Source organism: Vanderwaltozyma polyspora, genomic scaffold, assembly GCF_000150035.1.
Source record: "Vanderwaltozyma polyspora DSM 70294 KpolScaffold1050 genomic scaffold, whole genome shotgun sequence".
Lineage (NCBI taxonomy): Eukaryota > Fungi > Ascomycota > Saccharomycetes > Saccharomycetales > Saccharomycetaceae > Vanderwaltozyma > Vanderwaltozyma polyspora.
Window position 1 is genome coordinate 37,514 of NW_001834691.1, and position 15,772 is coordinate 53,285.

The 15,772-nt window shown below is 33.6% G+C and overlaps 6 protein-coding genes across 6 annotated transcripts in view; 1 reads left to right on the forward strand and 5 right to left on the reverse strand.

Annotated features, from left to right (window-relative positions):
• Positions 1–90, reverse strand: part of Kpol_1050p14 — a gene marked incomplete at both ends in the record, with an annotated part of 697 nt that extends 607 nt beyond the window's left edge. Inside the window, one exon of the mRNA XM_001646966.1 lies at positions 1–90. Coding sequence (XP_001647016.1) covers positions 1–90 — 90 coding nt within the window.
• Positions 91–832: 742 nt separating this feature from the next.
• Positions 833–3,976, reverse strand: ADP1 (putative ATP-dependent permease ADP1; the record flags this gene model as incomplete). Its single annotated transcript, XM_001646967.1, has 1 exon — positions 833–3,976. One exon carries the CDS (start codon positions 3,974–3,976, stop codon positions 833–835), a length of 3,144 nt encoding a protein of 1,047 aa, XP_001647017.1.
• Positions 3,977–6,309: 2,333 nt separating this feature from the next.
• Positions 6,310–7,557, forward strand: PGK1 (phosphoglycerate kinase; the record flags this gene model as incomplete). Its single annotated transcript, XM_001646968.1, has 1 exon — positions 6,310–7,557. One exon carries the CDS (start codon positions 6,310–6,312, stop codon positions 7,555–7,557), a length of 1,248 nt encoding a protein of 415 aa, XP_001647018.1.
• A 226-nt stretch (positions 7,558–7,783) lies between these two features.
• On the reverse strand, positions 7,784–9,574 carry POL4 (DNA-directed DNA polymerase IV; the record flags this gene model as incomplete). The annotated part of the gene is made up of 1 exon (XM_001646969.1): positions 7,784–9,574. The coding sequence occupies one exon, from the start codon at positions 9,572–9,574 to the stop codon at positions 7,784–7,786; it is 1,791 nt and encodes a 596-aa protein (XP_001647019.1).
• A 919-nt stretch (positions 9,575–10,493) lies between these two features.
• Kpol_1050p19 (C2H2-type zinc finger protein) lies at positions 10,494–11,159 on the reverse strand (the record flags this gene model as incomplete). Its single annotated transcript, XM_001646970.1, has 1 exon — positions 10,494–11,159. The coding sequence occupies one exon, from the start codon at positions 11,157–11,159 to the stop codon at positions 10,494–10,496; it is 666 nt and encodes a 221-aa protein (XP_001647020.1).
• A 3,267-nt stretch (positions 11,160–14,426) lies between these two features.
• On the reverse strand, positions 14,427–15,518 carry NCS6 (Ncs6p; the record flags this gene model as incomplete). Its single annotated transcript, XM_001646971.1, has 1 exon — positions 14,427–15,518. One exon carries the CDS (start codon positions 15,516–15,518, stop codon positions 14,427–14,429), a length of 1,092 nt encoding a protein of 363 aa, XP_001647021.1.
• Positions 15,519–15,772: the final 254 nt, after the last annotated feature.

The window sequence follows — 15,772 nt, forward strand, 5'->3', positions numbered from 1 at the left end:
ATACTCCCTATCAACAGTCTTATCGACATCCTTGATTATTACCGTATTTCCTGCTCTATTGATAGCTTTCTTAAAACCTTCCCAACTCATATTATTTAAACTTGTCACTAATCTCACTAAATAAATATAAATAGTATCGTCTCAACTTAAACATAAAAGAATAGCAACCTGTACTGTTCTGTTCTTATCCATCATTTCGAACTACCTTAAACACTCTGTTCTTTTATATCTCTTCCTCGTAAAGAGAACCAATTTTTAACATTTGTGACGCCTCGGATCTAACTAGGCAGCTTTCCCTATTTTAAACGTCTTACCTTTGCCAGATATGACGTCATGTAGTTTAACAGTTTCGAAAGTTAAGGTTTAAGTTAAGATGATTGTTTGACCTAGGGAACTATTCATCTACTGGGGAAGCAGATGAGGAGAAATTACTATCTTATAGTTTGCTTAGAAGTATTAATCGGTGAAACGAATAAACTAGTTCTACAATATCACAATCCATTCAAACTAGGGTCGAAAGAACGGAAACAAGGAACTAAGCCTTGATTAAAGGAAAATAATTTTTAAGAGGGTGACCTGATATACACAAAATGTATATCCTGTTAAACTATAATTAATGTTTTACTATTTTTTTAAAATAAAACGAAGAATTATTGTTACAATTAAACATCAGGATCCAGTACATTTATTTAAATGTAGTTGGAATGATAGAATTTATTACTATTTATATGAAAAATTTACACAAAATGCATTTTAAATCTCGATATCGGAATATTATCATTTCATTGATTTGGCTTGCAAGGTTGTCATTATAACAATCCCTATATTGCAATTACTTTTGCTCAACTACTAAATGTTTCAATGATAAATAACCCAAAATCAAAAATACTACATTAAACAAGGCTAATATCTTAATATCGAAAAATAAGTTTTGAACCTTGAAACCAAATGTACTTAATATAGTTGCTCCCGGTACTTCAATGTTAAGTCCATATTTTTTTTCACGAAGAATCAGAGTTTTTACTTCATTGATCAGTAGAGCCTCATATGCATAGTAGAAAATCGAAATATTCTTTAAATATTTGAATGCAACATTGGTAATATCTTGGGTATTAATGAAAAGACCACTAAATAATAAGGAGCCAAGCAATACCAACACACTTAATATTATCGAATTATTCAAATCTTTAAATGTAATACCAATTGTTAATATCTCTAATGATATCCCGAAGTTAAATAGAATCAAAATAATAATGAATTTGAGAAAACCACTTTCCCTCAAATTTAAACCCGCCATTGGATAAATAACAAGTGCTAACAAAACTGGAGGAATAACTCTTAAAGGTATCAAGTCACTAATAATTTTACTTAAATAATATGCTAAAGGAGAGTAATAATTATTCGATCTTTCCTTGATAAATATTATTCTTTCAAAAGAAAATGAACTTAAACCTGTAAAAGTAATGAACCCAAAGTACGTTAAAATAAAAAAGAATAAACCCATACGATTTTGGAAACCACTAATATCATTTGTAATGTTATAGTACAATGCCCCCAAGAACAACGCCAAAAGAACGGTTAAACCATAATTTTCCAATAATAACTTTGGATCTCTATACACATTCTTAAAGGATCTGGAACATAAAATAGACAATTGTTGACCGAATGATGCTGCCTTCTTAACCGAAGGAACTGCCAATGATGTAGAATTTGTTGACGCTTCAGTATCACTTTGATCAATTTCAGAGACTAGCTGATCAAAGAACTGCCCATCCCTGAACTTTTTGCATAATAACTTAGAATTCATTGAATTAACAGTTTCATTCTCTGGCGCCGAGCTCTCTTGAAGTAAGTTTCTCATCTCATCTCTATGTGTCGCAAAATGTTCCCATTCACCCTGGGTTACAGATCTCGTCATATTCTTTTGTGCTGAGTCATTTCCCTGTAATAAAATATTTTCTGCGTCATGGATCCGAGATTTAGCGTTATTGGTCTTTAAATTTGGGGCCAAGTCAAATGTTATATCTATCAGATAATCAGCAATATTATAACCTTCTGGACATTCATAGCCGCTGTTTCTTAAGAAATCATTAACTTTTATAGCGTCGCCAGAATAAATCATATCACCATTACTTAATAAGACCAATTTATCAAATAAGTGGAAAATGTTCGATCTAGGCTGATGTATAGAAAAGATTAAAGTTCTCTTATAATCTTTGCTCAACCTCAAAAGACATTCAACTACATTATTTGCATTATTGGAATCCAAACCAGAGGTTGGTTCATCCAAAAACAAAATCAGTGGAGAAGTAACTAATTCACAAGCGATGGAAACACGCCTTTTTTCACCGCCACTAATTCCCCTTTCATAATCATTACCAATAATTCTATCTTTAATATCTAAAATCCTCAATTCATCTAAAACTTGGAAAACACGAGCTCTTTTAGCAGCAAATGACATTGATCTTGGTAAACGTAATAATGCACTATTTAGCACAGTCTCATAGACAGTTAGAGTTGGCAAAAGATAATCATCTTGATCTACGAAACCAATTAATTTTGTGTATTTATTTCTTGGTATATCAATACCATTGATTTTCAATGTACCTGAAACTCTACCAGTTTTTCTTTTCTTTGCTAGAATATCTAATAGAGTTGTCTTACCTGCACCTGAACCACCCATGATAGCCAATATTTCACCAGGTTTTACTAACCCTGAAACTTTGTGTATAATCTTTCTTGGTTCGAATTCGTTTTCTTCGTTATTAATGTAATAGGAGACATTTTCAAAGGATAGAGTTGCAGATGAATCAGTTTTTAGGAAACTTTCTTGTGAAACTCCATTTCCAGTATCATCACCTGAAATTGGTAATCTAATTGAACTATTTTGAAATAAAGGTGAATTTTTGCTAATATTTAGAACAGAAATTCCAACCAAAGTTACCAAGACCAAAAAGGTAATACCTAAAACTATGTTGGATCTCCAACCAAATCTTGAGCGGTCAGGAGGTAAAACGTAACCTGGAATTTCTGAATAATGCATACATTCACCTGAATCACATTTAAGCGTGATATAAGGGTCACCAAAAACAGTTAGGATCAAGTCATTCATAGCAGGTTCAGAAAATTTACAATTATTTTCACCCAATTCACAGGCAAAATCACCAGGACCTCTAATAGTTTCAGATAAAAATTCCGAAATATCAATTGATCCATTTTTACCACAAAGGAAGGTACCTGGAATACATTTACACTTAATATCTTCACATTCGTAATGTGTAGTATTTTTTTCCAAATCATAATTAAAAGTACAATTATCTAAACCACAGTAGAAACTTTCAATTTGATCAACCCAAAATTGGAAATTACAATTTTTATCCAATTTATTACAAGCAAATGTAACCTGTGGAATTGATCCTTTCAAAATTGATAAAATCTTTTCATTAGTAACGTCACAATATTGGTTGATTTTTTTAACAATGATACCATTTTTATTACAAGTACCTTTAATGGATTTATCAGGCATAAAAATATCACAAACGTTATCTTGTTCGCAAACGTTACAGTTAATGCCACCCCAACCATCATCACAAGTGCACTTACCTAAAGTTTCGTTACGCAAAGGTCTGTTGAGATTATTAGCAGAATTACCCTTGTCATTGTCAATTGGTGGTTGTAATGAACCACATAGTGGTAGAGCACAGTCATCACCACCAAACCCATCTATACAGTCACATTGACCAGTATATGAATTACAATTTGAATATTGTTTACATTCAAAGATTGGTAGCATACAATTAAAACATGGAGGGCATGTTTCGTTATTGTTCTTATTAACATTAAAATTCAACAAATCATTATTCTTATAGTCAAAGGTTTCCTGGGAAGACGATTGAACTAACACAATTTTGGTAATAATAATAATTAAAGATAATAAATGCAAACCATTATAAAACGGAAATGGTTTCATCACCATTGTTAAAGTAATCTAATATAATAGAGGAGAATATAGTCAAATTCTTTCTAATCAATTATCCCTTATTGTTGGTTTAATTTTTAAAATTGGTAGGGAATTGGCACTCAAATATCGGTAAAGTTCTTAGATTCAACTAGATTAACGTTTATCATATACCAAAGTTTATACACAGATAGTAAAACAAGCAGTGAGTACTTTAAATTAAGAATATCAAGTTAAGTATCTATTCTCATCATCAAACAAGTTTTTAATCACTAGGCAATGAATGAATGAATCATTGCTCAGTTGTCTGGTCAGGTTCCTTGACGTTTGACTAAACTCAAACTAAAATTCAATGTGATTCAATACATTCAGACTGAAACTTGCCAAGTACAGTCGATCAATCAATCAATCAGTTAGTCAATCAAACTATCCATCCATATTTTGATTGAAAAGGTCTAAACTTACTAGAGCTAACCTCTAAAGGTTCCCGTCCTGTAACTATAATCAACCATTTGGTGATAATATTTTCCCTTTTCCCTTTTCCCTTTTCCCTTTTCCCTTTTCCTTGCCCGCTCCTTCACCTCAAACAGATTGCTGTGACCTGATATTTGTTGCGGGTAACACAGATGATTGACACGTGATATACATATTCGGACAGTACTATGGTTAACCGGACATTTCAAATTTGTTTTTTATTTCGTTTCGGACAGTTCCAAATTCGGCTTCCACTAATTCCCGTTTCTTTTTGGTTTCCCCAAAAAGACGGAAAAATAAAAAAAAAAGAAAGTTTTCAGTTTTCGAAAACTGAACCAATCGGACTTCCACTAATTTCCAGCTTCCACTAATCACCCAACGAAGGCTCGAACGGTTTTCCCACAAAACGAGCGAAGCAACAGAAACAAACAAAAACGTAATCGATTTCTTCCCACTATTCCCATTCAGTAACTACACTGAATCAATTGGCTTCCTCTTGTGATTCTCAATCAATTGACAGTGGAAAATACAGCAATTACCTTAAGAATAATAAAATATTCTTATCCCTGCTATTGCTATCGCTGTTGCTGCTTCTGCAACTCGTCTTATTGCTCCCTCCCCAAATATGAAAAATTACAACGACGCACAACCTTAGAAATGCTGCCATCTATCTAATCAACAACCTAGCAAACTAGTTCGGTCAACATCTTTCTGCCTTTCCTTCAATCCAACGAGGTTCAACATTATACCCATGACCAACTTGAATAAGAGAGACAGCGTGAGAGTGAGAGTGAGGTGAGTGAAATTTTTCATTTTTGAAAAAATATGAATGAAATAGATAACAAGGACTCTTCTGATCTCAAGAGATAAAGTGCCAATACTAAAATAATAATATCCAGTCTTACCCATCTGTCTTCATAAGGTATTATTTCATGCAACATCTATCTACTCTACTACTGCTACAGTCATTATCTCGTTTACACCTTTTTCACAATTGTCGTTGTCGTCAGACAACTGTTTAGCTGACAACCTTTGTAATTTTTTTCTATTGTGGGATTACGTTACGTTATTTTTTATTTAAGAGAAATAAGACAAGTTAAGAAAGCTTCTAGAAATCAATTGATTCTACCAATACAAGCTACTTTTATTTTCGAGTATCATTATACTTTTTTACAAGAAGATTTTATTCGAATACACTTTCTTTTTCACGAGAAATATTATCATTATTGGTAACTTGTTGGCACACACACACACACTCTCTCTCTCTTTCTCACTGGGCTCAATAGACCTGTGCAACAATTAAACCTCTATTGAGTTATAATTTAAATTTATTTTAGTATGTGTTGTGTGTATAGTTTTATTAAATAATAATGGTAGTGCAATTGTGCTGCTACTAATTATATTTAATTTTTCAATTGCATTTCTTTATTTTTGATTAGTGGTAGGTCAAACGTAAGAATAGGAGAGTAAAATATATTTGCAGTATTAGTGGTAGTAGTTATATTCCAATTTATCGTCGTTGCCGAATAAGTTTTGGTTTACTCATTGTATTCGTCTGCAAATGTTTAAAACATACCCAAAACCTAAAACGACATCTTGTTTGTAGAGTTTACTTCTTTATTTTTTTTTATCTTCTTATGGTTGATGCATTTTTTGGGAACCTTCATTATTCATTCAATTGAAGAAAAAAAAAAATATTTGGTTCCCTTCTTCTCATATATAAAGAGTAGCAAATTTATCCTTTCAATCCAATTGTTGATCTTGTCTGTGGTTTCTGATAAAATATATTTTAATTTCCAATATTCATTACTTGTTTTAACAAAATTTTTTTTCTTGGCCTTTCTAAATACACCAAGCATATTGCTCCAAAACAAAAAATGTCTTTGTCCCAAAAATTAACTGTTTCTGACTTACAATTGAAAGACAAACGTGTCTTCATCAGAGTTGACTTCAACGTCCCATTAGACGGTACCACCATTACCTCTAACCAAAGAATCGTTGCTGCTTTGCCAACCATCAAATACGCTTTGGAACAACAAGCTAGATACGTTGTCTTAGCCTCTCATTTAGGTAGACCAAACGGTGAAAGAGTCGAAAAGTACTCTTTGAAGCCAGTTGCTGCTGAATTAGAAAAATTGTTGGGTAAGCCAGTCACTTTCTTGAACGACTGTGTCGGTGCTGACGTCAACAAGGCCTGTGAAGCTTCCGCTCCAGGCTCTGTCATCTTATTGGAAAACTTGAGATTCCACATCGAAGAAGAAGGTTCCAAGAAGGTCGATGGTGTTAAGACCAAGGCTGCTCCAGAAGCTGTTGAAAAGTTCAGAAAGGAATTGTGCTCTTTGGCTGACGTTTACATTAACGATGCCTTCGGTACTGCCCACAGAGCTCACTCTTCTATTGTCGGTTTCGACTTACCACAAAGAGCTGCTGGTTTCTTGTTGGCCAAGGAATTGGCTTACTTCGGTAAGGCTTTGGAAAACCCAACCAGACCATTCTTGGCTATCTTGGGTGGTGCTAAGGTTGCTGACAAGATTCAATTGATTGACAACTTGTTGGACAAGGTCGACTCTATCATCATTGGTGGTGGTATGGCTTTCACCTTCAAGAAGGTTTTGGAAAACGCTGAAATCGGTGACTCCATCTACGACAAGGCTGGTGCTGAAATTGTTCCAAAGTTGATGGAAAAGGCTAAGGCTAAGAATGTCGAAGTTGTCTTACCAGTTGACTTTGTCATTGGTGACGCTTTCTCCCCAGATGCTAACACCAAGATTGTTTCTGACAAGGAAGGTATCCCAGCTGGCTGGCAAGGGTTGGACAACGGTCCAGAATCTAGAAAGTTGTTTGCTGCTACCATTGCAAAGGCTAAGACTATTGTCTGGAACGGTCCACCAGGTGTTTTCGAATTCGAAAAATTCGCTAACGGTACCAAGGCTATGTTGGACGAAGTTGTCAAGTCCTCTGAATCCGGTAACACTGTCATCATTGGTGGTGGTGATACCGCTACTGTTGCTAAGAAGTACGGTGTCACTGAAAAGATCTCTCACGTCTCTACCGGTGGTGGTGCTTCTTTGGAATTGTTGGAAGGTAAGACCTTGCCAGGTGTTGCTTTCTTGTCCGACAAATAAATGTATATCTAGGGGATTATTATTACTCTGATTTATATATTTTTAAATACGACTTATACATTTTATAAATAACGATTTTAATGAAAAACGTTTCGTTTAAAATACCTTCACATGAATTTATCTGTTTTAATACAACGGCGTTAATATCTGTGTTATTTGTATAAATATATTTATGCTATTTTCATCTGTCTATCCGCAAGAATGATATATAGTTTTACTTGATTGTTTACTTTTTCTGTCTTTTGTTAACTTGATTTCGTAACTGAGGTTCAACATATTCGATATCTAATAATTCAAATATCTTTTTCTCATTGAAACTCTCTAATAATCGATCGTCCTTGAATAGTCCGTGCTGTGTCATTTTCATACCCTTTTCAATGGCTTTCAACCTCATCCATCTATTGTATTCACTTGAACCTGTGAAGTGAATTCGACTAGAACCCAATTCTGACCATTTACAAATAAAGAAATCCATTCTTCTACAATAATCATATTTACTGGTATCTTCATTGCTTAATGACATGAATTTGTCGTTATCTTTCAATTCCACAATCTCATTATGAGGTTCGATTGATATTGGTTCCTGTAATTGAACACCCAGTAAGGCTTTCTTAATCCTCGGTGCTAAATTGAATTTCTTAGGTTTATTTTCAGTCAACCGAATTTTTGCTAGTCGCTCTCTTACCTGATTTCCAAATACCTTTTCAATTTGTTCAGTTAATTGTAAAAAACATTTTACAAAACTTTTTTTGTATAATCTAATGGCAATTTCTTCAATAGTTCTACATAGAACATTTAGATCGTCGCAACCAGGCTTATAAAACAATAAATCTAGGTCACCACATTCTGGCAAGCCACGATTGAAACTTCCTTGTAATTCTACTTTGAAATCGGGGTCTAACAGGAAGAGTTCATCTTCAACAATTTGTAAATATTTTGCACAAACTGATCTTGGAATCTTCTTTTGCCAGTCTTCATAATAAGACCAACCAAATAATATTGGCCATTCGACGGCAAATTCATTTGGAAATTTTTCCAAGACATCTTTAAAAGAGTCTAACTTTAATGAATTCCATCTCTTGGCAGTTTCAGAACCAACTCCATGACAAGTTGAAAAATATTGTAAAGAGTCGAATTGTTCACTTGCCTGCTCCAATCCTGGTAATGTTCCAGTATCTAAAATACGTTGAATCTTTTTTGCTATACTTGGACCGATGTTTGGTATTTCCTTTTGTGCTTGAATTCCTGATGTAATCGGTAAAGTATATTTGTCAATTGATAAAATTGCTAGATTATAACTTCTTGCTCTAAAAGTATCTCCTTCAACTTTATATTTCCGAGCTAATTTTGCAAGAGGATTAACAATTCTGTCATTGTTACCTTTAGTTTTCCTATTCACATCAATTTCAATATCAGTCTCTGATTCTGATTCTGATTCTGATTCTGATTCTGATTCTGATTCTGATTCTGATTCTGATTCTGATTCTGATTCTGATTCTGATTCTGATTCTGATTCTGATTCTGATTCTGATTCTGATTCTGATTCTGATTTTGATTCTAAAATTTTCTCATCACTACTATTATTAGTTCCTTCGGATTTAATAGTTTGTACAGTAGTGACACCATCATTTAGCTTAAATACTGAATGACCTTCAATATTTACCAATTGTACTAAATTTAAATCGAATTTCTTATTTTTAATAAATATGCTAATATCTTTAATATCAATGCATTTTAAATTATTTTCCTTAATGAAATTCCAAAGAGATATATTAAATGGTCTTAACTCCCTTAGTAAAAAGTTCTCTTGGATTAAATTGAAATTTTCATCGACAAAGGAACTGTTCAATAAAACGATGGTTGAACTATCGATAGTCGCCAGTCCAGATCCAGTTTCATCTTCAACAGAAGAAATTAAATGTCCACCATTTTTTTCAATTAGTCTTGTTAGGTAGCCCAAGTATGAACCTTCAGAATTGGGTAGTATGACGAATTGTTGGCCTTGGAACAGTAACATCTAGAGAGAGATAGGATACATATGAAATCATTAAAAAAAAAATCGACTCTATTCCCAAAACGTTGCTGTAATCTGAATTAGCATAAACGTTAGTGGTTGATCAAAAAACATGCATCCAACAAGAATGAATTAAATAATCTATTACCTTTTTACCTTGTGGGGTGTGTCGTTTCTTATGTTTATTGGAGGATAGGGAAATGGAAATGGAAATGGAAATGGCAAAGGGGGGTTTGGGGGGTAGTAGATTATCTATGTCTCTGTATAAGTCTGCAAATATGGAATTATGGGGATAGTTTACTTACTTAATTGAACATTACTATGAATCCAGTGACAACGTTTAACAATCCAATAAAATTACAATTATGAAGTCATCACCATCATGAAGTTTGTTGCAAACTTCTTAAACCTCAATATTTTTCAACGAAAAAAAAATGTTTCAATTATAGCACCGCTCCTTTTTGACACTTTTGGCTTCTTCTGAATGTCGCCGCAATGTCTTATGAATCTCAATTTCGATTCGGTTTTGACTTTAATTTTGACCTCGATATCGATTCGAAATGACATTTTCAAAGGTCAAGATTTTGGAAAAAAGTAATAGATTTCATTATTAAGACTGTATTTGATGCATTATTAAAGTAAATATTTATTTATACAAAAGGAAATGGATTGTTTAGTTAGATATAACTAATGAAGAGTATATATTTGAATGAATTGAAATGAATTGAAATGTAACGTAATGATTTTTTTATGAGAATTGCCTAAATTTTTGCAGTGATGTGATAAGAAATGAGCATATAATGAAACAAAAGTGAATTATAAGTTTAGAAACTTTTCTGATTTTAATTTTAATCTTGCTTTTAAATTTTAAATTTTAATTTTAGAATAGAATAGAATTTCTTGCAATTATTTTTGAGATTCATCAACGTGAACTGTTATAGATTTCGATTTGTTGAAGCATTGAATTAAATGAAGGCAAAAAGCTATTATTTTTATTCATGCCTAAATTAGAATGGGAATCTTGTTCATCATCAGATATAGTGAAAATTGGTTGTGATTTATTATGTTTTTTTAAACTTGTTAAAGCTGTAGCAATGGATAGTGAAGTTTGACTTGACATTGACGCAATTTGATTATTTGAATTCGAATTCGATTGTGCCAAAGAGGGAAGATGGTTTGGGGTTAGTTGTGATTGGGATTGTAATTGGAATGTTAGTAATTGTGGTGATCTTAGATCTTGATATGATGCAACAGGAGTTAGTGGAATTGATGTAATATATTGGTTAGCAGAAAACATTGATTGTTGCGATGATAATAATGGATTCGAAGGAGAAATTGATTTTTTCCTCTTAATCGAGCCATTTGCCCTAGAGTGATGAACTTTTGAATGTCTATTAAGTTCATCACTTCTACTAAATTTTTTACTACAATTCAAATATAAACATTTATATGGCTTTTCACCAGTGTGTATTTTTAAATGTCTTTTCTTGTGTTCTAGTCTATAGAAACCTCTATTACAAACTTCACAAAGGTAAGGTCTTTCAAAATTGTCTTTTGGCAATTTCGATCTAATAGTTGTTCTTGCCATTTTGAAAGGGTATGATAATAATAATAAAATTAATAAATAAGTTAAATAAAACTTGGTTATTGTTTTTGAAAGAGGAAGGGATGCGAGTCAGAATAATAATAAACACAGCGGTCCTATGATAAACTTAAATCATATATGCATGGATCATATATATGCATGGATGTATTATATTTTATATACAAATTCAACAAAATTTATATATTGGCATTAAATGAATTCAGACACACACAAAAAAAAATATTGAAGAGAAGAGAGAATTGAGACGTCAAAAGAGAACAGTGAATGATTAAGAAAGGGAATGTAACAAGATATACACATATAGACACATTATATATATATATATATATATATATTCGTATAGTTTAAAATAACCAATAGGTCAAAATACATGTAATGTAAAGGACCCAAAAAAACGTATAGCTTAGTTCTTTACTTAGAGAAAGATAGTGCCACATATTAGTAGGATTTCTAATATACTTATATATGAACTTCTAGTAAGAATTGATAAAGTATTAGCAGCGCATCCCATTAATCCCAAGAATAGAGAAAGAACAGTGAGCTTATGTTCGAAGACATCTTGTGAGAATAACCAGAGTAATATCAACTAATGCTGCTGGTAATGAAATCTTATTGATTGTAATGACAAAAGTGAAATCACTTCCCAGTTACGAAAGGAGTACAACGAAACATGGACATTCGAAGAAGACCGAAATGGGAAATTACGTACTATCCTAACTACTAAACGCAATTGGGGGAATAGCATCCCAGTGAATACTTGGTTAAACTGAGGTTGGTACAGTTTTAACACCAAACCATAGTTTTAAAAAGAGACGTATAGTATAGTATAGTGTAGATAGACTAAAGCTTAGCTTAGTTTTAGTTTACCTAATTTAAAGAGAGGCATGGATAGATCCAACAAAAAAAAAGTGGTTTGCTATGAGATCATCTCCCATCAATTCGCAATTAGATTGCATTACTTTACATTGTCGATATAAAGCAATTGGGTTGGTTGTCAGTGTAAGGGAAAAAGGTCAAATTAGCCAAGAGAAACCAGTATCAAGAAGGTCCGGGATTTAAACATTAATAAAGGATTTTGGGACATTAGGTTAGGCCAAACAGAGTAGAGGTTGTATGTATGTATGTATGAATGTATGTGTTTCAAAATAAAAGTGAACTAAATTACATTAAATCAAGTCAGGGCTAACATTTGAGTTCTCATGATTTGTATTGAATAGAATAGTTATGAGAAGCCAATTGAAGGATGCAAATTCGAAGAGGGAGGTCTGCAATGCAACGCAATGCTTCTTCTTGTAAAGATGTGACGAGTAGGTGAATTGAAAGAGGGACGGAGTAGGTAGTTGAGTCCACCAAACTGATGGTTGTCTTAGATTCTTGGGTAAGTAAGGATTGTTGCTTTTAAGCTTAGCGATGGTATGGTGCAGCGGATGGTTTCCCGGTGCGATGGGATGGGCTGGGATGGGATGGTAGGATAGAATGGGACGAGGTTACCGCGTTCGGCCGGGACAGTTGTGCTTTTGCTTGGTTCGAAGGAAAATAGAGAGGAGGGGGGGGGGGTAGAAAGTTAGATGTGGTGGTTGTGGTACAGGGAGAGATTTGAGTGGAGGGGAAGCAAGTATAGGGGGGATGAGTGTGTGATTGTGGTGGTGGGGGGAGAAGACAGAGATCAAGAGAGAGTTGCATGTGTTTGTGTTTGTGTAGAAAGGTGTGGTCTAGCATCAGAATATTGGAATTTCCGTGTGCGGATTAATTGCTTGGTAAATGGTAGGGTAGATAATTTTAAGTGGAAGTGGTGGAGAAATGGACTACTTTACACATTTCCTTTTCTTTTTTCTTGATTTTGTCTCACGGATTAATGGAAGTTATTCTTTTTTGTTTTGGGTTGTCATTTTTGTGTGTAATTGATTGGATTGATTGCCATGGCTTTGTAGGGCAGGTTGTCTTTGTTTCTGAGTTTTTGGGAAATAATTTTTGTGTTGTTTTGTGTTTTTTTTTGTGTTTTTGTGGATGCGGAAAAACTTAGTGACAAATCTGCGCAGTGCGTAATAATACTTTGTGTAAACACAGGCTCTGCAGCTAGCGACTGTGTATGATTAGTTTTTAACATGTAATGGAAAAACTATTTTTCAGAGCAGAATAACGCTGTATATACATTTATCCGGCGAGGCGTCCATCTATTTCTAACTTGTTTCGGATAAATTATTTTTTGTGTTGTTTTATTGATTTGTGTTTCCTTTTTTATCCGCTTATATCTGACTGGTATCTGACTGGTATTTCTTGGTACATCTGTATATCTTTGGATTTGTTTCCCTTTTTGGTAATTGGAACTATTCCATGTGAAGAAAAAAATAACAATATTAACAATAAGAAAACACTTCATACTATAGATAGGTTTGTCCCTCTTGATACAACATCCGTCTACTTTATTACTCACTGCTCCTATTGTATGTTCATTCAACAACCACAAATCTATTACCTTATCCTAATGAATCCTCATATATATTTTTCATACCCTTCCCGTCGCTGCCGCCCCTTCCTTTCTTCTCTTCCCATCAACTGTATCATATCCCATTCAATCCAATCGCCACAACTTCATTAATTAACTGGTGCTTTAATAAAAAACAGTGCCTTTGTCAACATTCTTTATCTGCCAGTTGTCCCTCTGTTTGTCCCTCTTGCTTGTCTCTTGGTTTTGTAATTTTGAACTTAACAAACTAATCTCTCAATTTTTATACTTCTCTGATCAAAGACGTCATCCTATTCTCTGCATTATGCTATCAACGCCTTCTTTGTTTAAACGTATACACTTTTCAATACCTATCCTATCTTCGTATCTTTGTTAGCCTCATATATTGCTATTTTTCCGTTTCCGTATCTTTGAGTTTTGTCACATCTTATATGTCCACTCTTACCTTGTAGCCTTACTACCTTTCTTTCTCCCTCTCTTTTTCGGATATTTTACTCTTTTTTTTTTACATTGTTGACTGTTCGGATTAACTTCATTATGGCTGCCTTTTCAAAAATTTTCACTGTTATAGTCATTGTGTTCGGATAAATTCTCGTTTCTTTTTCTTTTCCGTTCCTCTGCCGTTCTCACTTAGTGACTCGTCAGCGGTAAACAATTCTATATACCTCGGTTGTTCTAATTCAACAGCCAATTAATAAGTTGATTAGTTTAAATTAGGTTTGATGCACTATATTTTACTTTATGTTATTAAAATTACTTCCTTACATATCTATAACCTAATATTAAAAAGTTAACCTCTCTAACGTTCTCAACACCTTCGCTGGCCCTTCTTGTTGAGGTTCCCCCGGCACCTGTACTTGTATTTTGATCTGGGCTCGACTTTTCTCTAATCCTTCTAATAACATACACGCTTTGCATATCTTGTTACTAGACAGATATCCACATCTTTCACATCTGTTACCATCATTATACGTAATGATTTTTTTCTTATTCTGCTTACCCATCTTTTGCTTCAATACAAAGGATTCACCACTAGCTATAATGTCAATTATACAACTAGGTCTGATCGCTTCGAAATTTTTCATTAGTTCTCTTGCGGTTCCCCTGAAAGCTTCTGGGGCATAAGTACATTCAGTCGAAAAATAATCCAGTTTCTTATAATGCGCATATAATACAATCTCCTTTTGATAGCAATACTTAAAAGGTTTGGATCTCTTAATCGGGGATCCTGTGCTACTTGTCATAATGCTTGTACTCTTCTCTAAACGTGCTACATCACCACGTAATATATTCATTAATACAGTTTCGGCCATATCATCTGCATTATGGCCAGTGACAACATGTTTGATCTCAAGTTTTGCAGCTCCCCTATCCAGAGCCTGTCTACGTAATACACCACAATAGGTACAGCTATTCCGTATACCTGCAGTTTCAACTATATCATCCATGGTCCAATCATACAAATCCTGGTACGAAAATATCTCTAATGGTAGTTGATATTGCTGTTGATTTCTCTTGACAGTAGCTAAAGAATCGTCACGATATCCAACAATACCTTCATCAATACTCAAAAGTACAATCTCAATACCATAATCATGCCTTTCATTTAATAATTTTAAAACATAAGCTAAAACTGTAGAATCTTTACCACCTGATGCACCAACAGCTACTCTCTCACCACGGTAAAACAAATCATTAGAAACAATAGTCTCGTGAATCTCAGTCTCAAACACATGGAAAAAACATAATTTACATATTTTTTGTAAATTTTTAGGTCTTCTTATAATAGCCTTCCTACTATGACATAATTCACACAACTGGGTTACTTTCAATTCTTTCCTAACGTTAACAGGATCGGAAGGTGCAGTAAACATATCAAATAAAACTTTAGACTCACAACAGTATCCTAATCTCAATTCCACAGCTCAAACCAAGTATTAATAACCATAAACAACATATATCTTAAACCTTTAAACTGTTAAAACTAACTGCTCTTTAAAAATTTTTCAGCTATAAATTTTTCAAATTTTGCCAATTTTCATCATCCCGCATAATAAATAGAAACGGTGAAATGATGCCACTAATGCCTTTCATCTAAACCTGATGTTATAATCTGGTCACACATATA